The sequence below is a fragment of the Sceloporus undulatus genome, chromosome 2 (assembly GCF_019175285.1).
Source record: "Sceloporus undulatus isolate JIND9_A2432 ecotype Alabama chromosome 2, SceUnd_v1.1, whole genome shotgun sequence".
Taxonomy (NCBI): domain Eukaryota; kingdom Metazoa; phylum Chordata; class Lepidosauria; order Squamata; family Phrynosomatidae; genus Sceloporus; species Sceloporus undulatus.
The window spans coordinates 165,752,277-165,778,374 of NC_056523.1; the positions used below are offsets into that span (position 1 = coordinate 165,752,277).

The window sequence follows — 26,098 nt, forward strand, 5'->3', positions numbered from 1 at the left end:
AGAGAAACGGAATGAGAAATACAACCAGAAAGGCTCAGGGAAAGTGCAAACAAAAAAGTGAAGCACGGAGACGCTATGGATGAGTGAGCTAGAGGAAGATTTAACAATAGCAATGTTCCTGCTAGTTGTTTACAATTGGATTCTGAATCAAAGGAAGAAATGGAACTTGGTATATCTGAGGAGAATTCAGATACAGAATTGAAGAAGGATAGTGATAGCTGTAGACTATTTAGAATCATAGAGTTGGAAGAGACCACAAGGGCCATCCAGTCCAACCCTCTGCCATGCAGGAAATCTAAATCAAAGCATCCCCAACAGATGGCCATCCAGCCTCTGTTTAAAAACCTGCAAAGAAGGAGACTTCACCACACTCTGAGGGAGTATGTTCCACTGTCGAACAGCTCTCACTGTTGGGAAGTTCCTCCTAATGTTTAGGTGGAATCTCTTTTCCTGTAGAAAATGCATCCATTGTTCCGGGTTCTCTGCAGCAGCAGAAAACAAGCTTGCTCCATCCTCAATATGCCACCCCTTCAAATATTTCAAATATTTGAAATAGAACATTTTAAAGATTTCTTGAAGAAGGTGTTGTTTACTTTAAATTTAATTTTTTTCAGAATAATCCATTCAGGAAGGTTCCAGAAGACCAGAAGAAATCTAGTAAATTGGTTACTGTGTTGAAATAAGTGACAACACAGGATGTAGAACTTCCCATTCCTGATATGCTTAAAAACCTCTGGAACAGGAATGGGAAAACCCATTAGGAGTTCTACTAACTATGTAAAAAGTTATATTGGTTTGAGAAAGACCTGTGGTCAGTGCTCCAATATTATTTCGAATTTGACTCTTCCTCATGAAGGGGACACTGCTGTTAAGGACATAGATGAAAAAAGGATAGCATCAAGACAGGCCCATGAAGCATCTCAGCCAACAATGGCTATCAGCCACATGAACAAGCCTACATAGGCCTGCCAGTTATCACTGCAAATATTGCGGGAACTCCCAAGTCCCACAATACTTTGCATAAGGCTTGGAGCAAGATCTCACCCCAACATCTAACAAAGTACCATGATTGCTCTCCATTACTCCAAGCAGTCAATCAGAGTAGTAGCTGGCGACAGTGTAGGCTCCCCATGCATGGCCAGTGCAAATGGGATACTTCCATCAGGCTTTGGGGTGGGTCTTCCCATGTAGCAAATATCAGTTATGATGCTACACCATATTCAGCTTGGGCAACTGCAGCAATAGCAGTAGGAAGGCAGTATTTGTTGCTAAAATATTAGGATGTAAACCACAAGGCTAGTATGAATTTGGTAAATATACCATTCACAGGTAAACTGTTGTTTGGCGAGAAAAGTGTTGGTTGACAGCATGGACAAAAAACAAGTCTCACCAACTTTGAAAAACAAATAGGTTAAGCATTTTTATAAAAGTGAGTAACTCCTTCCATAAAGGAAGGAATCAGAGACAGACCACAATGGAATAGATAGAGATTTCAGTTTAAGCAGTAGGGTCCACAGCAGTTGAGAAAGGGAACATCTCAGCCCAACTGGGTTGGTAAAACTCAGTACTGATTCAAGAATTATACCAGTAGGGAGGAAACATCTTCATTTTGGACACCTTTGGCATCACATAACATTAGACAAATGGCTGCTAGAGGTTTTGGACATGGTACAAAATACAATTTTAGAAAAAAATGAAAGGGAGATTTCTCCCATCACCAGTATGAAAGGATTTAGAAAAAAGAAAAAAAAGACAAGTTGTTCAGAGGGAACTCAATCATTTATTCAAAATAGCAACAAGAGAAGAAGTTCCAAGGAATGAGGGGTTACAAGGGGTTTATTCTTTATTCTTCACTATCCCCAAGCACAATGGGGACACAGTCCAGTCCCAGATCTGATATCCTGATATCACATGCACAATGGGGATACACTGAGTCCTGGATCTCAGTGGATTTGTCCAATACAAACATTCAAAATGGAAACTTTAGTCACCATATTGGACCATTTGGAGTTGGACAATTATTTGATATCTGTAGAACTGAGAGAAGCACATCTGCATATCCAGACTTAGAGAATTTCTCCAATTTCAATACAGGGGTCATCATTTCCAGTTCAGGGCCCTACTGTTCAGCCTAGCTTTGGCCCTGACAATTTTCACTAAAATTCTAGTGCCAATAATAGCTTATCTGTGACAACATCAAGTGTACCTATTTCTTTTTTTGGACAGCATCTTAGTGAGGGCAAAAGATCATAAAACAGAGGTGTTGAACCTCAAGAGGGCCATACACTGCTTAAAGAGACACAGATTCCTAATGAACCATGAAAATAGTTACCTAAATCCAACAAAGATTATAACTCATTTTGGGGCACCAATAAACACAGCAAAAAAGTTGATTTTCTGAGCTGGCTGCTCTGTCCATTTATCCAAATCTATGTTGATAAATTGACCTTGATTATTGATCTAATGTTCATGCCAAAATCACTATTGGTGGTCAATTGTTGGATTTACCAACATTCTATCCAAATCCAAGTCATCCACTGGAAAAGAAGTGGCATTCATTGGACTGTAAAAATCCATTTGAAGAGGACTAAACAATTTAGAAGAAAAAAGGCACTGTTTTTATCTTTTAATCCAAGGTCTTTGGGCCAAAAGGTGGCAAAACAGATGCTGTCTAGATCATTGAAAGCATGTATTTTTCAGTGTTATGGCTCAGTAAATGTTTCACAACCAGAACATGTTTGGGCTCTTTACACCTTATCAGTGGCAACAACAGCAGGTTAGAAAGAACCATTGACTTTTGTGAGACACTGTAAGGTGGACAGGTTTAGAGCTAGTCATGCAGCCTTTGATAGAACAGTACTTCATGCTATTCAAAGATATAGCCATGTTAGTCTGTAGAATCAGTACAGCGTTTTCTTTCTTTCTTTCTTTCAGTTAGTCTCAAAGGTTTTACAACACTTCATGCTATTGTAAATGATACATTTGGATAGCCCCTCCCTGATGTTGGTAGCTTGGGTATATCCGTGTATTGTGGATTGTTCTCTAAGGCTGCATCTGCACTGCAGAAATAATCCTCTTTAACTGCCACAGCTCCACACTTTGGAATTATCAGCATGGTAGTTCGTTCCTACATTTCTACCTGCCCTAGATATTGTACGAGCTTGGAGCAGCTGGTTGCAAATAACTGGTTTGTCGTAATTAGGTCATTTATTCCTTTCTCCGCTGCTGAAGGTATTATTATTATTATTATTATTATTATTATTATTATTATTAGTGCTTTACAGAGCGCCCAAAAAGAGCGCTCTGCCGGTGCCCGTGTTTGCTGTGTGAGGGAGCCGCAGCGGACAAACTGCGCGGCTCCCCCAGGCAGCAAAAAGAACCTGCAAAAAGCGGGTTCTTCTTGCAGCGCAGTTGTGACACCGCAAGGCACCAATGGTGTACTTGCGGCATCACAACCGCGCTGCAACGTGCGGACGCTAAGCATCCGTCACGTCAAAATGGCGGCCCCCATGTGTATAGGGTGCCGCCATTTTAATGACCCCAGTACGTACTAGGGGTGAGGCCTGATTGGGCGCTGCGTCCTCAGCCAACCCCTAGTACGTACTGGGGGCGGAGCAAAGGCCCATCTCTAACGGGCCATTATTATTTTATATCCTGCCTCTCCCTATGGATCGAGGTGGATTACAATAGAACATAAGAATACATATTACAATTAACAGCAACATTACACAAACCCGCAACCCTCCACCATCAACATAATAATGCCAATTAACATAGTTAAAATAATTAAAAGCAGTTTAAAAGACAAGCAGATAAGAGTAAGACAATTTGGGGCAGACAGGGCTATCCTTTAATGGGAAGTCAGTCTGGGAAGGGTTGCTGGAATAAATCAACCGAAGCCAATAGCAGGCGCTCCTGGCCATCACATCTATCTGGGCCATCAATTGAAGTGACTCATTGAGGAGCACCCCCAAGCTGCGAACACAGTCCTTTAGGGGAAGTGTGACCCTGTCCAGAACCAGTTGGCATATCTCCATGCCCAGATTAGGGGTCCCTATGGAGTACCTCCATCTTATCAGGATTCAATTTGAGTCTATTTTTCCTCATCCAGTCCATTACTGCCCTAACTAATGAAGGTAAAACTTATAAATTAGCAAGGGATAAAGTATCTCTTCTGGCACTGTAAATGTTATAATTCATTACTTTTATAATTGATGGGGTGGATGTGAAATATCACCTGTTTCAAGAGTCAGCTCACAGTGGGAAAGACTTAAGTTGGGGAGCATACTTGTGGAAACCATGCTTGGTGCTCTGAAGAGTGAAAGGGTTATTTCCTTGATCATAGCCAACATATAGGGAAATTCAGTACCAAAAAAAAGGTTAAGTACCTATTCCTATTTCTTTGTTTATTCCATGCTTGATTTCAGCAGCAGCCACGCAGGCCATACACATACACTATGAAAACTGATTGGGTGCCATTAGCTGCTTCTCTCCCAGGATGAAATAGCGGGGGGGGGGGTCATGAGTGCCCCACAATGCAGAGAGATAAAGACAATGCCCTCATTCCTGTATCACTATTCAAGAACATGCACAAGTGTAGTTTTGCTCTCTGGCTATCCAGTTCTTATAATGGCAAGGTTCTCTGATTGTGAGTTTATTTCTAGTAAAATTAGAAGCATTGGTCCAACAGGAGGATTTTCTTGTGAAAAAGTGCCTGCCCTTACTTCCCTTTGTAGGAGAGAAGACCTGAAAGTGAAGTGATGCTTGTGCAGCAGACTTATTTTTGCACATTAATGACTTGCAGTAGAAAGAAATGTAATGAAATACGCAAAAGCAATACCTTGAAATATTTTGAAAGTATTTGAAGATATTCCTAACCAAATAGAACTTAGTAAAACCAGTCCTTATAATAAAGATTTTTATTCTAAACTTATAGGATCTTTAAAACATATCCCAAATAACTATATTGTCTGAAGCTTAGTTATCAAGAAGGAAACAATGTGTAGGTAGTATTTCTAAACTGTGGAAAAATGTTTTTACCATGTCATTCTTTACTACTTCTATTTGTGTGCTCCCCCTCCCTTTCCCCTTTTTTTAAAGCAATAATAAATTTTGTTGGTATTTTTTTTAGAAATATATTGGTTGATATTTTTTTAGAAAAATAATCACCATTTTTTTTCAGAAAGGCTTGCTATTAATGTAATAGTAATTAAATATTTTTAGTCTAATTATTTCTTTAAATAATGAAATAATATTCTAAAAAATAGCTACTGTAAATGGTTGATTTCATTGTTGTTCATTTAATGGTAAGGTTGAAGATCTGAAAGGAAACTTTTGTTTGCTTTAATGCTACAGTATTTGTCTTCTACTCACCCCAAGTCTTTTATTTAAGTAATCAATGTTGAATGTTTGTTTTTGTGTTGGGGAGAAGATCTCAAAAATGACATTTTGTGTTTTGTCTCAAAAAAAATAAAGCCCAACCTTTAAAGTCCAAATTCTCAAAAAAGCTCTCCTTTGAAGCCTTTATTACATTCGCTACCCACATATACAAACAATGAATATCCTGCTAATTGTAATTGTTGTAGCAGTAAAAGCGAGTTTATCAGGGCCCCTTAGAACTACTTTTTAATAACCATACATAAAATTGAGGTTACTTTGGCACTGTATTCAGCAGTGAATGAAGAGTGATTTTCAGAATATGCTTCCCCCCATTTAACAACTGTGGCAATCTAATCTACTTAGTCCCCAATCAAACCAGATTCGAGTATTGCCAAGAAGCAACAAACTACAGACAGTTTATTGATTACATACCATTGAAAAATCAGTGCTAAATACAAATGATAAATACAAAAAATAGCTTACACATAGTCAATGGATAACAATCTTTTAACAAGCCATAATATCCAAAATCCACAAAACAGGGATACCTTTATCCTTATAACTATGATCCCATTGGTTGCCAAAGTACACCAGGGTGTTGTTGCGTGGGACTTCTAAAGTTCAGGACAGTATTCAAAATTCATCTCTCCCAAAGAGGTAAACATGCTGCTGCCAATACCTTTTCCCTAGTTCTAGAGGTTGTTCTGAGAAATGCACAAAACGAAGTCTCAAGTTCTCTTCAAAAAGATGTGTGTTTTTCTCAGGATAGTAAGATTCATCTTTATCAGAGAAGGCATAATTAGACTGGTGCAAGCTTGCTTGTATCTGGAGTTGTGCACGCCTAACTGTGACTAATATATTTGAGAGGCTTATCATACTAGCTAAGAATATTAGACAGGGCTGTACAAAGCTTTGTACATGGCTCTGTACACTAACAAGGTTGTGTAGCATGCTGTGTCGGTTCATTTCTATACACTGTAATTCTTCTGATACTAGTTCCACTACACACCATACATTTCTCTATAGTTGTATTCTTCAACTGGCCATCTGAAAAATAAGACCTAATAACACCAGAGGGCTCATCTCACCTAGTTAGTTTGGCCAACATTGTATTCTGCCAGGGTGTCAGAAGAGGGTTTATTTCCACAGGTATGAGTATGAGGCTTAAACTAAAGATCTTTGAACATGTGATGCAGAAGAGGCTAAACTGCACCAGGTGGGACACAAAGTAAGGGAGACACTTCCAGAAAAAGCTGAGAATAAATGCTTCTCTCTGGGACTAATATCTCATTGCTCAACAGAGAAAAATGCTAAATGCAGAGAGAGAGAGAGAGACAGTTAATACCTAGATATGCTATAACTAGAGAAGTTCTGTTAACATTCATCTGGGACATATTTAAAGATATATTTTCATGTCTTTGTATGCACATTTCATTTAAAGTATTCTTACATTTTTAAAAATTCAATTGAAGACATTTAAGCATATACTTTATTCTCTTGTTGAAAGCACTGGAGCTTAACAGTGCAACCCTGTACATGTCTTCTCAGAAGTAAGTCCTTTTGTATTTAATACCGCTTACTCCTACATACATGTATTATAATTTTAAAGGAAGATTTTAAATGTGAAAGCATATTAACATACTAACTAACTTTAAATCATTTTAACAGTGATAGAACAAATATATTTTTGAAAAGCAATTATAAAAGGTCCAACATTTAAACAGCACTGTTAGTTTTTAGTTCATAGAACAATTTTACAAAGACCATTTTTTCTGTATCCCTTGATATATTTGACTTACCTGTTCATGATATCACCTGACTTAACTTCACATCTTTTTAGGTTTAAACTCCACTGGGTACTATTTATTTGATTTGATTTGTATCTGTTTTCCCAGTCATTAGATCCATAAAGCCCATTACAACAGTCTAAAGTACAACTTTAGCTCCTTCTTGCCCCCTCATTTATTTCCAATACTTTAACCAATCCTTCTCCAACATATTACGTAACTCAAGCTTCTTTTCCTTAACTATCAAAGAAGCCCTATATTTCTGTTTTCTCAGCTCTAAAACACTACTTCCAAATATACATACATGTGCCCAGTCATGACCCTGAAGTCTAGTTCCCTCATTTTTAATATCCCAGATGCCAAAGCAAGTGGAACCATAGCTGCTATTCTCCTTGGTTTGGTTTTCAATTAATCAGTTAATTAATTAATGTTTAACATTTCCCCCAATAGTTTATAAAATTAATGCCCCCCCATCTGAACCTTCTTCCTAAAACATGCGAGAGAGAAACATGAAAAGTTGAGATTAATTCTAATCTATACATAGTACTGTTTCATATGACCCCGAAGATGTAATCTGGATGATCAGGTCCCACCCCAGCAACATCCATAGATAGTAATCATATGGGGCAGATGGAGGACCTGTTTTCCTCTCATATGTATCAACAGCATTGGAAGCAGAATATGTAGACTCTCTTGACAGTGACAACCCTGTGAAAGTAACCTTGCTATACAAATGTTAATCCATAGACTGCCTTGCAGCATTCATATGGTTTGGAGGGGAGGTGTTGGGGAAAGTGTTCTGCTTGTATGTTAGAGGCTACAGCAAAACTACATTATACTTACACGTATCTAGTCATTTCTTAATGTGTGATGCAACTCTCAATCCCAGCTGGTATTTACACTTGAGGTAAAATGTTGCTTGTACAGAGGTTGAGAAAGATATTTTTTTGGACTAAAATTCCCAAAATCCTCCAACCAGCATAACAAAGGAAGCTGCAGTTCAAAAGTGTTTGTTTCCAACCTCTGCTCTCATCCTGTCCAGCTCTAGTGTTACTCTCAGTAATAGTTAATAAAATGAAACTATTCCACCAGAAAGACAATAATCACCTCCTTAAACTGAAATCCAGTCTCTCCATCAGGAGCTAAATGATTTGACCCATATGAGAGTAGCACATTCTTCAGAGTTATGTTGTTGAGGAGAAAGGAACATGTGATGCTTACTTCTCTTACACTGCCCTATTTGATGTCAGACCAGTAGAAAAGACAGGCCCTTCTTGCCATTTCCACACTCACCTGACTGACAAAACAAAGGCAGATTGTGCAGTGTGTGTATTTATCTGTATTCTTTCTCATAGGTACCTTTAAAAATTTGTCTGGCTTAATTTAATGGGAGCTGCTGGGATCCCGCAGACTGTTAAGAGGGCGAGGGTAAGGTTCTTGTCATCCGTTTGGGCTCCTAACCTTCCAACAGACCCTGTTTCCGTCTGTGTGTCTCTGCCTCTATCTCACTTATTTTTCCCCTTTTGTTTTATTCTTATGCCTCTCTCAACTGCGTTATTTCCTTCCAGGTCGTTTCAGTGAAGTGCAGTAGGCAGCTGGTGGTCATGTCTTCGATATTACTAGACGTGGGGGTGGACTGGGGCCGGCAGTCCAGTTCGTGGGATGGAAATACCGTCAGTGCTAGGGGATTTATTCTAACAGTCTGGAACCTCTTCTTTTTTTTTTTTCTTTCTTTTTTTCTATTTTCTATGTAGGTCTCTTTAGTCAGCCTTATAGCTAATGCCCTGGGCTACTCGGAACTAGGTGCCATTAAATCCCTTAGGACACTCAGAGCCTTGAGGCCTTTAAGAGCGTTGTCCCGATTTGAGGGGATGAGGGTAAGACGCCATTAGCGAGCTGATCCTTCTGCATGCCTGTGGGTTATGGTTGGGTGGGTTAAACAAAACAAAACAAAAAAGGCAAAGCATGCTAGAACTGATCAAAATAGTAGAAAGACATAAAATCAAACAGAATCATGATGCAGCTGCTGACTTGATCACCTCCCTCTGTTTCTGGTTCACCCTCACCCTGCTGCACAGTTCTCCCTTTTAAAAAAAAAATGTAGAAAAAGAAAAAAGGGAGATGTATTAAGCTGCCTCATTATTGGCCCAGTCCACATGTCATTTGTAGATTCTATGTTGGCACTTGGCTGTTCTTATTTGGCCTGGCTTCTGATACCTCTAGCATCCGAGGGGGCATTTCTGGCTGTAAGTTTTGGATAGGGAGAATCACCAGGTGCAAAGAAGCAGAATTCGAACCACCTCATTTTTTGCTTCCTCCTTCCCCCAAAGCTTATGATCTGTGCTGAATCAAAAGAAGTCAAAAATCATTTTTGAAAAAGAAAAGAGTAGCTCTTTCTATCTGGTGGGAGTTATTCAGGATTACTGGTAAGGGCTGGGCTGTGGGAAGAAAATAGGTGTCCCAAAAGAACAGAGCTCTGGTTTAATTCCTCTCATTTGCACCTCGTTGTTCTCTGCCCAGTCCAGTAGTGACTGGCAGCCTTGACCAAATAGCTCAGCTTTCCTCCCTATTCTCCCTTCCCCCCTTTACCGTGCTTTATGGTCCCCCTGTCCTGGTACTGTGATATATTAGCAGTAAGTCACAAGCAAAGCATAGAACCTGGACTTTCCTGAAACCAATAAATAGATTATAGCACTGCCGCCTAACCTTTGAAATGTTCATGTACTAGTAGGAATTGTCCATTAAATTTTTATTTTATTTCTTTAGAAAAAAAAGTTTGCTGCATAAAATGAAAGCATGCTAAACGCCCCCAAAAAAGGTCATACTGGTCTGTGTGTAAAAGAAACAACACAATGCTTTTACAGCTGTAATCCTAAAGATACTTATTAAAGGAAAAGTCTCATTGAACATCATGGACTTAGTTCTGCATAAACATACGTACATAGAACTTCAGAGTTAGTATGCTGTAGCAGATATCTAAAACTTGGAGGAAGCTGAGAGGAGCAAATTGGAGAAGGTGTGAAAAACAACAATAACCTCATTTCAAAGAACTGGAAATGTGCCTTGTTTAAGATCTGGATCTGAAGAATCAGATCCAATATGGGGTTTAAAAGATGCAGTTTACTGCACTATCCTACACATTTACTCAAAAGTAAGATTCACTGATTGGAGAGTTTCTCCAAAATAAGTGTTTAATAGGACTACAATTACAGAGTAGATAGGCCACTTTATAATGAACTTTATACAGAAGAATAAGGAATTATTAACGATTAACAGAGGTTATATGGTAAAAGCACAGAAATTCCCCTTTTTAAAAATAAATCACACTCAGTAGTTAATATGTAATCTTAAAAGTATGTATTACATGTGTCTTGAATGGAAGCAAGTGCCACTGAAGTCCATAAATGGAATTTAGGGATGTGCATCCAGATAAAACATATGGTGAAACAGTTGCATAGGTCTCTGCAATTTCAGGCTTAAGGTAAGGATGACAATTTTGAATTTTAAAAAAAAAGTTTGAGAAAATTTCAGTTTGCATCTCACATTTGACTCTCCTAGTCCTTGTAAAACAAGCACATGAAAGTGGTTCTAGCCAGGGTTAGGTAAGTCACCTTATTAGACTACATTGGGGCTATAAGCCCTGGAGAGTTTTTTGTTTTTTTTTTAAAGAGCTTTTCCAAGTTCTAACATAATTTTCCCCCATGGTAGAGAAGTAATATGAGGATGGTATGGTGTGTGTTTTTACTTACAGAAGCATTCAGGTATGTAATACATATGTCTGAGATTGGTGTGTGGCAAATCTAAGAAAGGTATGGACTGTAATGAGTACCATTCCTTTCGACAAGACTTATGCCCAATTATGTTTAGACTCTGAGTCACTTGCCAGTCTAGATGTGAAGATGTAGTTGGTATAAGAATGTAAATATGTCCATGTTTGCTCTGAAGCAAGTTCCAGTGTTTTCAATGGGACTTACTGCTAGTAATAAGTTTGTTTAGGATACCACTTACACACTAGGCAGTGAAACCTCTTGAACTCGGTAGAATGTGTTTGTGGATATGAACATAGGCTTCTGTCTCCTTTGATCTACACAAAAGGTTGCCAGCCCAGCAAAGGAAGCCATATACAAAACTCTGCTTCCTTACCTGGCTCTTCTTTCCTGGATCAAAGCAGAAATGTATGAAGAAAGAATTGTTTCTAGATCAGAATCCAAAATAAGTTATGTGAAGGGTAATAAAATCTTATCAGTTTCAACTAGCTTGGCTGGAATGCCTCCAGTTTCCTGACATCATTCACCTACTGTATTGGTGGAGAATTTTAATAAATTAAATCAAGGTGGTCCTCTATATGTTGTTGGACTCCAGCTCCCATCAGTACCAGCACTCATGGTTGATATAATGGTCAATGTAGTCCAACTATTTCTGGAGGGCCAAAGCTTATCCCTCTCAAGCTTAGATCTGATCAAACATAATTATCTATTGTCTGTTAGACACATTGAAGGAACCATTAAGTTATTTTTATTTGCAAAAAGTTAGATAGGTTTTGTTTTGGTTTTTTACTTTAACAAAACAAAGCAGGACATGGATTTAACTTTGTAACATTTTCCTATCCTTCTTATTACTCCCAATTCAAATTTATTTCCCATCAAAGGCAATATGGAACAAAATAAAAGAAATAAAATGTTCTTTGCTTTTCTCTATGCCTCAATAGCTCGAATTTTAAAGAATGTACATAGATTTTTGTATTTTCCAGGGGAGTGGGGAGTGACAGTAATGCTATGAAACTTGCATGCACTTCTTGACGATTTCTAATACACAGTTGTCACACCAAAAGCCATGTTCCCTTTCTCATAATAGTTGGTGACAATGTTGAAATTTGTTTAGATAAAGCTATTAAAGTGAAAGAATAAAAGGAGAGTGTTGATCCTGTTCTTATGACAAATACAGAGCAAACTAACATGGAAACTTTTTTAAATTACTTTAAATTACTTGTCCAGTGATTGTACTGGTTTACATTTTTCCTAGTTGTCATATTTTCAGATGATTTCTGGACATAAGAGACCAATTTTGAGCTTATTACTAGGATTTGAGATTTCAGCCAAAGGTTTAAGGGACTGTATGGGGTTTTTTTCTCCTACTCATATAAACATAGAATACAATGATTTTTTTTAATGCACTTGCCTCACACCCTGCATATTTTTCTGCAGAGAAAGGTTTGCACACTAAAACTCGTAGCAGAATTACATATAGGAACAGTGCCATCTGCTGTCAAAGAAGTAATCAAAATGTACTGTACATGACTCCTGCCGCATTAATCCTAATTTAGGGGCGAAACAGATGGTCAAAATAAGCAGGTTTCCAGCCAGCTTCTAGGCGGAGCATTTAGTCAAGGCAGGGCATTTAGATGATGCACATCTTGAAGCTGGCTGCAAACCGCTCTCAAGCCGCCCTATGGGGAGAAAAGCAGGACTAAAAAGGTGCTGGGTTTTTCCACTTCTTCCTGGAAAGTGTGCACCCTTGTATGTACGTATAAATGCACCGATGCCAGGGCAGCTCTAAAGGGGCACTCTTTCCAAACCCTAACCCTAATTGTGCATATAAATGCCCCGTTGCAGGAGCGCATGTAAAAGCGGTGAGGGTGGCAATGCCGAAAAAAGATACAGTAATACCTGTCATGGAGATGAATACAACAGACACAAAATAGAAAAAGAGGGGGCATGGGGTGAAGGAAAGGTGAAGAGGAGCATGATTGTACCTAGCTCGCATCTACATGGGCACACCTCTGCTCAGATGCCCTGTTGCAGTGAAGCGTTGTACATGTGAATGTGTGCAGATTCACAGGATTGCCATCCAATGGGATGGGTTACTGATGTTTCACTCCTACGAAGGTGCGCAGTAATGGTGGGGTAAAAAAAAGTACCCAGCGGCACAGCTTGAAGCCACGCCATGTGGTCATGACATGCGCATCCAATGCAGCTTCGGAAAAGGCAGCTTCAAGCCACTTTTTCGTGCCCGTCTGTTTCGCCCCTTAGTTTAGGGTTGCTTACATGAAAAGAGCCATGTAGAACTGATCCCCCAGCAACTAATATTGAGCTAGATGGACTGAAGGTTTGATTTGATATAAGGTGAGCAGTCATTTATTTCTAATGTGGACAATTCTAATGAGATATTTAAATAACAACTAGCTTAGATCTATTAAAGGGCATGGACTTGTGAAAATACCATCTGTACAGGAAAAAGAAAGAAGAGTAGCCCTATAAAACATTTATGAATCACATTTGCTGTGGTACAGAGGAGGGAATATGGCTTTTTGTTTTGAGCTTGCAAACATGCATGCTCAGCTCTTTGGACATGGATGGACTTGCTTATCAAATAATATGTAAAATCTTGGATATTTTTACACTAAAACACTGCTAAATCTTAGAACAACTTCGCTACCCATTCCTACTCCCATTTGAAAGTAATGGCTCTAGAGTCCTCATTTATCTTCATGGGAGTAGGAGAGCCAAGGCCCATATATTCCATAAGTCTGGTTTTAAAGTGGGGAATGGTTGCTATCTGAAATTATCTACATGTATCTGACTCCTCAGAGATTCCTTTCTCTGACCTAGCTATTGGAATCAGATATGAATCCTCCTGTTGTAAAGATGGAGGTCTCAACCTTTTCCTAATTTCATTCATCCTTCATCAAGCAATTACAGTATGACAAAAATATCTGCCAAAAGGCTTTTCAAAAATGGTAGAAGATGGAGAGAATATATTATTTGGATAACATTGGTGCTTGTGACTAGCCTTGCTTTCAATTCCCCCCACTAAAACTAGGCACGTTTATGTTTTGTTTCTAAATCACTGTCTTTTCTGTACTAAAACTCTCTCCTTCCTCCCCCTTGCAATGCAGGTGGTTGTGAATGCCTTGGTGGGCGCTATACCATCCATTATGAATGTGTTGTTGGTATGCCTTATCTTCTGGCTGATTTTCAGCATAATGGGGGTTAATCTTTTTGCTGGAAAGTACCATTACTGCTTTAATGAGACGGCTGAATATCGCTTCGAGATAGAAGTGGTGAACAACGAGTCAGACTGTTTCAAACTGATGGATCCCAACAGTACAGAGATCCGATGGAAGAATGTAAAGATTAACTTTGACAATGTTGGTGCAGGGTACTTGGCCCTTCTGCAAGTTGTAAGTTCTGGCTTTTGTAAATAACTTTTCCTGGTAGACACTGCATATATATTTCACTGGGGCAAAAATGTTGGAAACCTAAAATGGCTTTTTATTTTTCTGAGCAAAGGCCAAAGCATCACCTCTGTCGTGTGCAGCCTCATTCACCCTGGGATGGTACTTTTATTTGCTGCAGAGTAATAATAGAGGCATACTACCAAAGATCATTTAACTTTAGGCGGTTAAGTTTCAGGGAGGGTAAAGAGGCATCAGGCTTAGGGTTGCCATACTGCCGGACCTCCAAACCGGGAAAAATGTAGGACAAAATTTTCAAATGTAGGACACACAAAAAATGCATCCTACATTGAAAATTTGTCCTACATTTTCCCTGCGATCGCAGCAGGGAGCGGAGGCCAAGCGCGAGGGAAAGCCTCCACCTAAGGAGGATTTCCCTCCCCGCCTGGGCCCGGGCCTCGCCGCGATCGGAGGCCAGGATCGGGGCTTCACCTTATCCTGCCCCCGCAGGGACCAGGAAGGAGGCAAGGAGACCGCTGGTCATCGCCGGGGCCTCACCTTTTTCCTCCCCCGCAGGGACCGAGGAGAAGGAGACCGCCGGCCATCGCCGGGCCTCACCTCGTTCCTGGCCCCCGCAGGGACAGGAAGAGGCGAGGAGACCGCCGGCCATCGCCAGGGCCTCGCCTCGTTCCTGGGCCCCCGCAGGGACCAGGAAGGAGGCGAGGAGGCTGCAGGGAGGCGGGGAGGTTGGCGCAGCTGCGCCCAAGAGGCACCGCCTCCCTGCAGCCTCCTCCGCCCCAGGCCTCGCAGCCCTCCTCTTCCTCCGCGCGGCCATGTGCGGTGGAGGAGGAGGAGGGCAGCGAGGCCCCGAGGGTTGCCTAGCAACCCGGCTGCAACCGGGCTTTTCCTGGTTTTTGACGGCACCCGTGCCGGGACCGGGCAGGTGCTGCCAAAACCGGGAAAAACCTGGTTGCAGCCGGGTTATGGCAACCCTAATCAGGCTAAATACTCTGAAGGCACTAGATCCTATTTGATCTTGGAAGCTAAGTAGGGTCAGGCCTGGTTAGTATTTAGATGGGAAAACACCAAAGAATACACGTGCTGTGGGCTGTGTTTCAGAGGAAGGAACAGGCCAAACCACCTCTGAATATTCCTTTCCTTGAAAGCACATACAAAGAAGCCATCAGACTCCTATTTCCCAATCAGTGTTTAAGAAGCTGGGCTGTCCTGTCCTGTATATCAGGGGAGACAAGAAGGTTAAGAATCACTGCAAGCGATTAAAAAAAAAATCTTAGCTAAATGAATGAGCAACATTGTGGTAAGAAGAACTGCATGAGCAGATGCAAGATCATGGCTTCCCACCCTGTTTTAATCTCATGTTATTCCTCTGGGGATAATGAAGCCTGAACATGTTCTCTTGACAGTGCAGTGTGTTCTCACAGCAGCTCTTTTTGGAAGACCTGTTTCCATGAACAGTGATGGTCCATCTTAAATTTTGAGCTTCTTATTAGGATCTGAGATTTCAACCAAAGGTTTAAGGGATTGTATGATTCCCTCCCCCCTACACATACAAACAGAGAAAATAATGGACTGTTGCTTACAATGATTTTTGATGCACTTGCCCTCACGCACTGCACATTTTTCTGCAGAGAAACGATATATAATACATTGCCGTGTGTTTGAATATTTCAGTGATCCAACACAGCCAAGATAATGTATTCTGTATTATAACTCTTGTAATATTTATAACAACAAAGGTTTTAAAAAGAAATAGTGCAAAATAAAATTAAGATCCATAAGAGACACCAATTTCCCAGATAAAAGAGGGAAAGCCATATCTCCATCAAGGATATGTGACTTTGCACTATATTGCTAAATAAAACTGTACACTATGAACAATAGTAGGCCCCCAAATTGGATCCGATTCATAAAAACTGCTGTTCACTTTCTCTGAATGGGGCTTCTTAGTTTAAATTCTGTCTGCACCTAAGTGGCAAAAAAAGGGGACTAAAAATCAAAATACCACATTTTGATGCCAAAGATGATAATTCAGCAAAGTGGTGGCAGTTCATTACTGCACTGTAGATAAAATGTGGTAGAGAGAGACCATCTACAGTTTGTTGAGCTTCCTGAAAGCTAAGGGCAGAACAGGAAGGTAATAAATAAGTACTAATCCACCAACATGTGTTGAGCCAGCATGGTTTAGGGGTTTCAGTGTTGGATCTAGGACACTTGGAGACTAGGGTCAAATCCCTGTTTGGCCATAGTAATCCACAAGGGCCGTTATCACACGAGGGAAACGTACCCCCATCCTGAAGGAAAGTAGACCCAATTTGAAAGTAAGCCAATTCACGTGATTAATTATCACACATGAAGAGTGAAATTGTGGTCATTCCAAAGGCAAAACAGAGCGACCGCAAAATAAGTTATCACACCAGTTCATACCATGCAGATTCAACAATTCGACTTGGCACCCTTGCACATGCTCAGTAGGGCTCTGAACGCATCATGAACCTGTACACTTCCGGGATGTACGGGCACATGGAAGCACACGCACACACACACACATGATTGGGCAATGGCAGTAATTACATGTGATAATCTCTTGTGAATTAACGTGAATACACATGATTGGGCTCGGGATGGCATTGGATTGGCAGTGATTGGACTGAAAGTTTTCGCCGTGTGATAACGGACCATGGACAAGTCACAGCCTCAGAGGAAAGCAAAGGCAAACCCACCTCAACAAATTCTACCAAAAAGAAACCTGTCATAGGGACACCATAAGTCAGAAATGACTTGATGGTGCACAACAACAGCACACCTAACCAAAAATAAAAAGAATAAGTGGGTGGAAATCCCTATTGGTTAAGTGGCTGCCTTCTGAAACAGTAGGCCTTTTTCTTCTTCTCCCTGAAGTCCCACACCCCCTCTAAAAGTATGTCCTGGGAAGTCCAGGAGCAGATTTTTAGAGGATATGAAGAGGGGAACTGAAGGAATAAAGGAAACTGTTCCTTTCCGGTTTCCATTGGTAGAAACAGTTTCATCAACAGGAGACTATAATTGGGTTTCACACAACTATGGCTTCCAAATTAAATATATAATCCTCTATGTGCCCAGCAGACCCAAAAGAGCCATTAGTGATCCATGTTCTCTTGCACTGTTCTCATCCTTTTCTGTTTTATATTCAAGGAAGAAAAATACTCTCCTTTGTTTAAAAAAAAGTGTGGTTTTTTTCCATAGGCTACTTTTAAAGGCTGGATGGACATAATGTATGCAGCAGTAGATTCTAGAAAGGTAAAGTACCTTCATGTTGTAATTATATAATTGCTTTTAAAGGCCTTTGCCACCATATTATTTTATAACAGAAAGGAGAGTTGCATTCCAGAGTCATAGCTACTCATAATCACAGAGTGAAAGTGAAGTGAAAGTGGGAGAAAGTGAAATGTCGGATCCCTGTTTCCAGTAGTTGCTCCTTGAGTGCGCAGAAGTACCTGCATTAGATGCATGTAACATGCACAGTGGTACCTGGAATGTACAAAGAATGGTTTAGGTATTCAGTTCAGTGCAATGCTACATCATCATCATTATTTTTATTGCATTATTGATGTAAATGGGAAAACTTGACGTGCACTTTGCATTTTCATGAAACTTTGGATCAGGGAGCAATAATGTCTGAGAGTATATTTGATTGTCAGATTTGATAGGCTATTAATCAGTTTCCAGTAAGAACTTTAGGCTTCAAGTCTCTTCATTTAAGCCTATACTAAGGGTTTTTTTTAACAAATTAGAGATCCATAGACAGACAGACAGACACATACACACACACATATTTATATGTATGTCTTTGTGTTTTGTTTTGTTTTGTTTTGTGCACACAGCAAGATGAACAACCCAAGTATGAGGACAACATCTACATGTACATTTACTTTGTTATTTTCATCATCTTTGGATCCTTCTTCACCTTGAACCTCTTCATTGGTGTCATTATAGACAACTTCAATCAACAAAAGAAAAAGATAGGTCAACTTTTCATACTTCCCTAGCTTATAAGGGCCCACCTGTCACCATTTTCTAAATTATTTTGAAATAGTCTGTGGATTTGCTCAAAACTTGCAGCTAAGGAAAGGCTGAGATAATCTAGGGTGGTCCACACATCTAAGTAACCATTGGAAGATGAAGTCATGAGGGCACAGGTGTCTGAATCAGTCACCACTGATTGAAAGGATGGGCAGAATGTTCATGTCCACTAATATTAAAGTTTCAGTGACTTTTCACCATACCACCAAAAAAGTTGCCCAGACAAGTACATAGAAATTATGTTTCACCCAAATGACTTGCTGTGTGGACGTGCCTTGATACTGTTCCATTTTAATTAGCAATCATAATTCAACCATCATAATGAATTTGACCTTGGATCTAGTACTTTCTACAAGAGAACTAAACAGATTGTCGGTATTGACGTACCGGTAAGATGACATAGGTCCAAAACACACTGCAGAAATAATCCAATTTGAGACTGCTTTAGCTGCCCTGGCTCACTGCTAGGGAATTCTGGGAATTGTAGCTTATTGTGGCACCAGACCACAAAACTATAGTTCCCAGAATTCCCTAGCATTGAGACAGGGCAGTTAAAACAGTCTTTACCTGGATTATTTCTTCAGTGCATTTTGGACCATAGTCTCTCATCTGGAAAATATGTAATTTCTTCCAATAGGTACCTCTCTACACAGAGTAGAGAGAATTGCTGCCTATTTCAATCATATTTTCATTATCCAAAACTAAACAAGTTGTAACCAGCCTTCTTCTCTTTGCTTTCCTTTACTTTGGAGGTCAGGATATCTTTATGACAGAGGAGCAGAAGAAATACTACAACGCCATGAAAAAACTGGGCTCCAAGAAACCTCAAAAGCCAATTCCAAGACCTTTGGTAAGTTTTCCTATTTTGCCTTAGATGTTATTCTTTGTAACTGCTCACATTTTTTCCAGGTGTGGAATGCCAAGGGCTGACCTATCATTTTGGTACCAGAAATAATACTGAGCTGGCTGAGGAGGTTTTTCCCTTCCTCCTCCTCCTCATCTCCCAGCTTCTCCAAACATCAGGCTTCAAAATATTTGCATATATTTAGCAAGTTAATTCACATGTTTGCCAGGGAAAATTATCTGCTTCCTGTGGTGGAAGCTTGGGTGTTGTGAAATGTTTATTCCATACCTTTATATGAGGGAGCCCAGCTTGTTCAATGCCTGCCAGTAGAGTTGCCAGATGGAATGCTGGAGAAGATTCCTGTACAGTATCTTTAATTGTTTGGAAGAGAGGATTTCAGCAGGTGTTGCTTGTCACACAACCAGGTAACCTGCTGAAATTCCCAATTCTACGCAACTGTTAAAGGTACACAATTCCTCTCCAGTTTTCACTCTGCCTAATCAAGAAGGAGTAGAAATGTGCATCAGACCTCCCTTCAGCTCATCATCTTATATTATTTTCTGGGCACAGCTTGGAACTAATGAGGTAAAGGAACATAAATGTAACAAGGTACTCTGTTAATGAGGGTATAACAAATCTATTTTTCAAAAGCAATGCAAGAAGTGAGAATGAAATTAATGAGTTCCATTTTCTAATCACTTTGAAAGAGTCCATTTAAAACCATTTTATGCCTATTCTCCTCTCAGTCTTATCTCCCCTCTGTCCCAATAATGCAATAGCAAAGGAGAAACATAACAAATAATACAGTGAGTTATTTCTCAAATACTGTAACAAATCACTTCACAAACACCATAACAAGTAACTGGAATGAATTATTTTAAAATGTTGCCTTTCCAAATTCTGATTATGTGCGTAATGCCCAAGCTCAGTTCACAAAGATAGGGAGTTCATTGGACTGTTAAACATGCAAGCAGGATGAAAGATAAGAGCATCATCTGGTAATATACATAAACTTGATTTTTTATTTTGTATAACAGAACAGAATCCAAGGAACTGTTTTCGACTTTGTCACCCAGCAAGCATTTGACATAGTAATTATGCTGCTCATCTGCCTCAACATGGTGACTATGATGGTTGAGACGGACACACAGAGCAAACAGATGGAAGAGATCCTCTACTGGATCAACCTTGTCTTTGTTATCTTTTTCACTTGCGAGTGTGTCCTGAAAATGTTTGCCTTGCGTCACTACTACTTCACCATTGGCTGGAATATCTTTGATTTTGTGGTTGTGATTCTCTCTATTGTGGGTGAGTACAGATATTTTTACCCTGTACGGCACACAGCTCATACCTTTGTGCTAAAAAGGGAAAGATAGAAAATGCCTTTGTAAAATATAGGTTTGGCAGTAGTGTGGTGGGATGAAAGAAACCTCACTTTAATGCTGAACTTGCATTAATTTATCAAAAAGTTTAAATCTGGGATCCTCAGGTTTAAGAAACAATAGGTACCCATACTTATATACAGATATTTGGCTAATATAGATTGAAACATTTATTATTTATTTTATTTATATCCTATCTTTCTACCAAAATGGGACTCAAGGTGGCTTACAATAATTTTAAAATGATAAAAGTAAAACATTAATTGCAAAGGTTAAAAATAATTAAAACCATTTTAAAAAAATTAATAATTAAAACAGCACATAACACTATATATGTATAATTCACACACTAAAAGCCTGCCTAAATAAAAATGTCTTCACCTGCTGATGAAAAGGCAGCAGGGAGGTGGCCAGCCTTAACTCATATGGAAGGAATCTCTCGTGTGGGAGCAACTATAGAGAAGGCTATCTCCCAAGTCATCACAAACCATGCCTGTGAAGATGCTGGGAGTGAGAGAAAATCTTCCCTGCTGATCTTAAGGGTCCGAAGAGACAGACCAAAATAAAGGTATCCTGTTTAAACGACACACACATCTTAAGAGGCCAGAAGCTGCGCCAAAGGTGTACTCCAGTCCTTAGGACTGGAGCATGGCTTTGGCGCAGCTTCCGGCCTCTCAGGACGCATGAATCATTTAAACAGCATACCTCCAAAGTGACCCAAAGCAGGTTTATTTTGGCATGTCTGTTCGGGCCCTAACACTTGAGTTGGCTTGTATAGGGGAATACAGTCCTTCAGATAGCCTGGACCAAAGCCATTTAGGGCTTTAAAGGTCAAAACCAGCACCTTGAATTCTACCCAGAAATGGACTGGTAGCCAGTGCAGCTATTTCAGCAGGGGAATCACATGATCCCTATATCTGCCCCAGTGAACAACTGGCAGCAGCATTTTGGACCCAATGATGTTTCCAAACAGCACCTGCTAGGTCCAATTTTGGCTCAGTTTCTAGACACATGTCCAAAGGAATGAGCATAATTTAAAATGGGGATTATTTTTGAATATGCATAGAATTGTGCAGGTAATTCTTCAAATTAAATTGTAACTGCTTCTTCATTTGAAAAAAGTGCAGTGCTAGATTTGCTGTAGTAAAATAGCAGAATCCAAAGGAAGTGGGAAGGCATGATCTCCCCTCCCACTGCAGCATTTTGGTCTTGTAAAAAACCTGCTCCAGAGGACCAGGCATTCTTCCAGAGCTAGTTTTCAAATAGCTCCAATGGATGCTGTGAGTAGAGGAAAGAAAAGACAGCTTCATGATATTGGCACTGCAGTACCACCACAACACTGGATTTAGGCTGATGTTTCTATGGTTTGTGAAGGCAACCAAAAACCAGCAGAACTGTTTATATTTTTCTCCAACATCAATATCTTTGATTGTCAATAATTTATTCCTCTGTAATAAAGGGAAAACTTAATCAGAGTTTAAACAAAGTTCTACAACATGATACTATAGCCATTTTGTCAACATAAAGCAGAGCATTGCTTTTCCTAGACCAAGATTAGGAAACAGGGTCTGATAAAGCAGATTATGTCAGGATCTGATAAGGAAAACTAGTTACATCATTCAAACACAAGTTAAATAGAGGCAAGTAATCCGTTTACTATATAAACTATAAATATTGGCCAAAAATCAAATCCACTGGATCAACAGAACTTGCCAAAGTATTGACTTACCAAGGTCACATTAATTGGCACCAGTGTAGGTAGAACTAACAATTCCATTTACCATAGGTCTCTGGGTTCCTGTGCAACTTAATTCTAAATAATTAATTTGATTGTCGTGGACAGAGAGGCGGGATATAAAGTATTATTATTATTATTATTATTATTATTATTATTATTAAATATAAGGTATATTTATCCAGTTGTGGACAATTTTCAGCCGACTAGTTTCAGTGAAAGAAATATATGTTTAATATTTAATAATGAGATGTTTAATTGCTGTGGATTGTGTTCATAGTTTGAGTTGACATTTATGTATAGCTTTGTACAACCTTTCATCTTTTAAAGTACAAAACAAAACAATCCATAGAGACTGATGATTTAAGCAGATGACACAGAAATCTTTAGGGGTATGGGTTGCTTCATTCTTTTCATTGTACCTGCTTTTCTACTTACCCAGGTGCTTTCTACCTGTAAGAGAAAAACAGCATTTTGAACAGAGAAATAGGTGGGAAAGAAATGGTTGATAAATGCTTTTTTTCCCTTGTTTCCTCCATGTTCTTTTGTTTTAGATTAAATTATTTTAATGAGACTGCCTTTGCAAAGTGCTTGGAAATTGATTCAGAAATGCTAGAGGTTATTGATAACGAGAGATGCTTGGAGCCTATGTCATATCTATCCCAAGTCATCCCAGTTAGTTTCTAGGTCCAATTTCAAGTGTTAGTAACGACACTTTAAATGGTCTGAGTCCAGGATATTTCAAAGACCATGGTGTCTCATATGATCCTACCTATACATTACGATTTTTCTTGGAAGCCACACTCTATGAAGCCTCTTTGTCTCAAAATGAAGAATTGTTTAAACAGAATCTTTACAGTAGAGAACAAATTTTGTGAAAGTCCAACCTTAGAGATGCAAGTCTTTCTTTTCTGGTTGTCTTCTACCTAATTAACCAATAGTTTTTTTTTTAAAAAAAAACAATTGCTGTAATGATTTTGTTCTTTATTTCCTGCAGCTGAGCATGGAGATTTCCCATGAGCTGATGGTTGATGCCAATTTTTATGTTGCTTAGATTATTTTAGATTATTTTCTTTTAGACTTTAATTGTTTTGTTACTTTGTCAACTGTTGAATGGAAAAGTATGTGTTGTTATTGTTGTTTAGATTACACATAATGGGATGCTACATCTAGTTTTATCCTTTAACAACAAAAATGTGTTAAGAGAGAAGAGAAATGTTACTCTTTTATAATTGAGCTAGTGGAGAAGTATACAACCACTGTCATTTTATAATAGTTTTTTAAGAGATAAAAGCACCATTATATAGATTTATTATGATCAACTGATGAAATATAAAGTACCACTATAAAAGGAAGTTTGCTGATTGGGTGTTTTATCAAGGTTCAAATATTAAATATTATACAGCATCTACTGCATGCTTCTGAGATGGTTTGAAAAAATTATAACATTGTGGATATTTTTTCTTTCCCCAATCTTATTCAAGGTATGTTCCTGGCTGAAATCATAGAGAAATACTTTGTGTCACCTACTCTCTTCAGAGTCATCCGCCTGGCCCGTATTGGCCGTATCCTGCGCCTGATCAAAGGAGCCAAAGGGATCCGCACCCTGCTTTTTGCCTTAATGATGTCTTTGCCTGCCTTGTTCAACATTGGCCTCCTGCTCTTCTTAGTTATGTTCATCTTTTCCATCTTTGGAATGTCAAACTTTGCCTATGTCAAACATGAGGCTGGCATTGACGACATGTTCAATTTTGAGACCTTTGGCAACAGTATGATTTGCTTGTTCCAGATCACTACCTCAGCTGGGTGGGATGGCTTACTCTTACCCATCCTCAATGGGCCTCCGGACTGTGATCCGGACAAAGAGCATCCTGGGAGTGGCTTCACAGGTGACTGCGGGAACCCCTCAGTAGGGATCTTTTTCTTTGTTAGCTACATCATAATATCCTTTCTGATTGTGGTAAATATGTACATTGCCATCATTTTAGAGAACTTCAGTGTGGCGACAGAGGAGAGTGCTGATCCACTGAGTGAAGATGACTTTGAGACCTTCTATGAGATCTGGGAGAAGTTTGACCCTGACGCCACACAGTTCATTGAATACTGCAAGCTAGCAGACTTTGCAGATGCTCTGGAGCATCCATTACGTGTCCCTAAGCCAAACACCATTGAACTCATTGCCATGGACTTACCAATGGTGAGTGGGGACCGGATCCACTGCTTGGACATCCTGTTTGCCTTCACTAAACGCGTCTTGGGTGATAGCGGTGAACTAGACATCCTGAGGCAGCAGATGGAAGAGAGGTTTGTGGCTTCCAATCCTTCCAAAGTGTCTTATGAGCCTATCACAACCACACTACGGCGTAAGCAGGAAGAGGTATCTGCAGTGGTCATCCAGAGAGCTTACAGGGCCCGCTTAGTAAGGAGGGGCTTTATTTGCCGAAAAAATATATCCAATAAGATGGAAAATGGAGAGACAAACAGAGAGAAAAAAGAAGGTACCCCATCCACCGCATCCCTTCCATCTTATGACAGTGTAACTAAGCCTGAAAAAGAGAAACAGCGAGCTGAAGAAGGGAGACGGGAAAGAGTAAGAAGGCAAAAAGACAGAAGGGAATCCAAATATTGAGATGATTAATAATAATAATAATAATAATAATAACTCTAGAAAACTTGTGAGCGGAAAAGATTGTTTACAAACTTCCTGATAAAATATATATCAATAGTGAACAGCTGTGGAGACACTTTATCTGAAGATCTTATACCAAACATAGTCTGCTTACTGTGTGACCATGTTGCATCTCAAAGCAGTGATCTACCACCTGTTTAACAGACCCAGCTAGACAAATATATTTAAACAAAACAACAGGAAACAATGCAAAGGCGGGGGGGAAAGGATTTTATACTGTTTGGGCAGGTGGATACTGCATGTTCCACATCAGTCAATGCAACTTAGGACAAACAAGCAAAATAAAACACACACACACACACACATACACACACGGCACTTAAGGTGGAAAAACCTGCTGCTTTAGGATCCATATATTTTTTCCAAAAGCAGACAAAATGGATTTTATTTTTCCTCATTTTATTGAAAGAAAACCCAGGAAAAAATAATCACGTTCAAGGGTTTGTTTGCTCATGCAGAGCTAGATTTTCATACTTGACATTTAGTTTAAGCAGCTAAAAACAAAAACAAAAAATATTAGAACAAGGAGGAAAAAAGTAGAGCAACAACAAAATGCTGGAATGAAACGACACATATTTAGCCCATGTCATTTAATCGTCATAGTTTCTTTGGTATTTATTATCTACATACGTCTTTATTATATGGGCTTCACAATGGTTTGAGAGATGGGGGTAATCAGGTGTTTTCAGCCTGCAAAATTCGCTCAGGCTGATTCCAAAAATAAAATAAAATAAAATTGTGCTCGTTTCAATGCATAGAAATGATTTGCATGATGGCATGCTGTGATCAGGAATCATGCATGAGGAACCATGAAACCACAAGACACTCAATATGCTGTCCAGGCTGTGTGTTAAGCCATACGTTTGAGGCACTCCACTGACTATGGCACACTGTATTTGGAAAGTTGCTCTTAGCTATAACTATGCCCTTCACCAAGTTACCAGTTTTTTAATCAATCCTTGAACCCTCCCATAGAAAAGCGAGGGGAGAAAGTGAAACCAACAAATGAAAACTTGTTTGTGTATATT

General features: G+C 39.5%; 1 protein-coding gene across 2 annotated transcripts in view; it reads left to right on the forward strand.

The window, feature by feature from the left end:
* SCN8A (sodium voltage-gated channel alpha subunit 8) overlaps window positions 1–25,011 on the forward strand; it is a 120,271-nt gene extending 95,260 nt beyond the window's left edge. For both annotated transcript variants that reach the window (XM_042451972.1, XM_042451973.1), the window contains exons 21-27: window positions 8,921–9,043; window positions 14,062–14,346; window positions 17,584–17,637; window positions 18,222–18,359; window positions 19,166–19,270; window positions 20,302–20,572; window positions 23,866–25,011. In XM_042451972.1, the coding sequence (XP_042307906.1) occupies window positions 8,921–9,043; window positions 14,062–14,346; window positions 17,584–17,637; window positions 18,222–18,359; window positions 19,166–19,270; window positions 20,302–20,572; window positions 23,866–25,010 (2,121 nt within the window). In that variant the 3' untranslated portion in view covers window position 25,011. The remainder of the gene's footprint in view (window positions 1–8,920; window positions 9,044–14,061; window positions 14,347–17,583; window positions 17,638–18,221; window positions 18,360–19,165; window positions 19,271–20,301; window positions 20,573–23,865) is intronic.
* The last annotated feature ends 1,087 nt before the right edge of the window (window positions 25,012–26,098 follow it).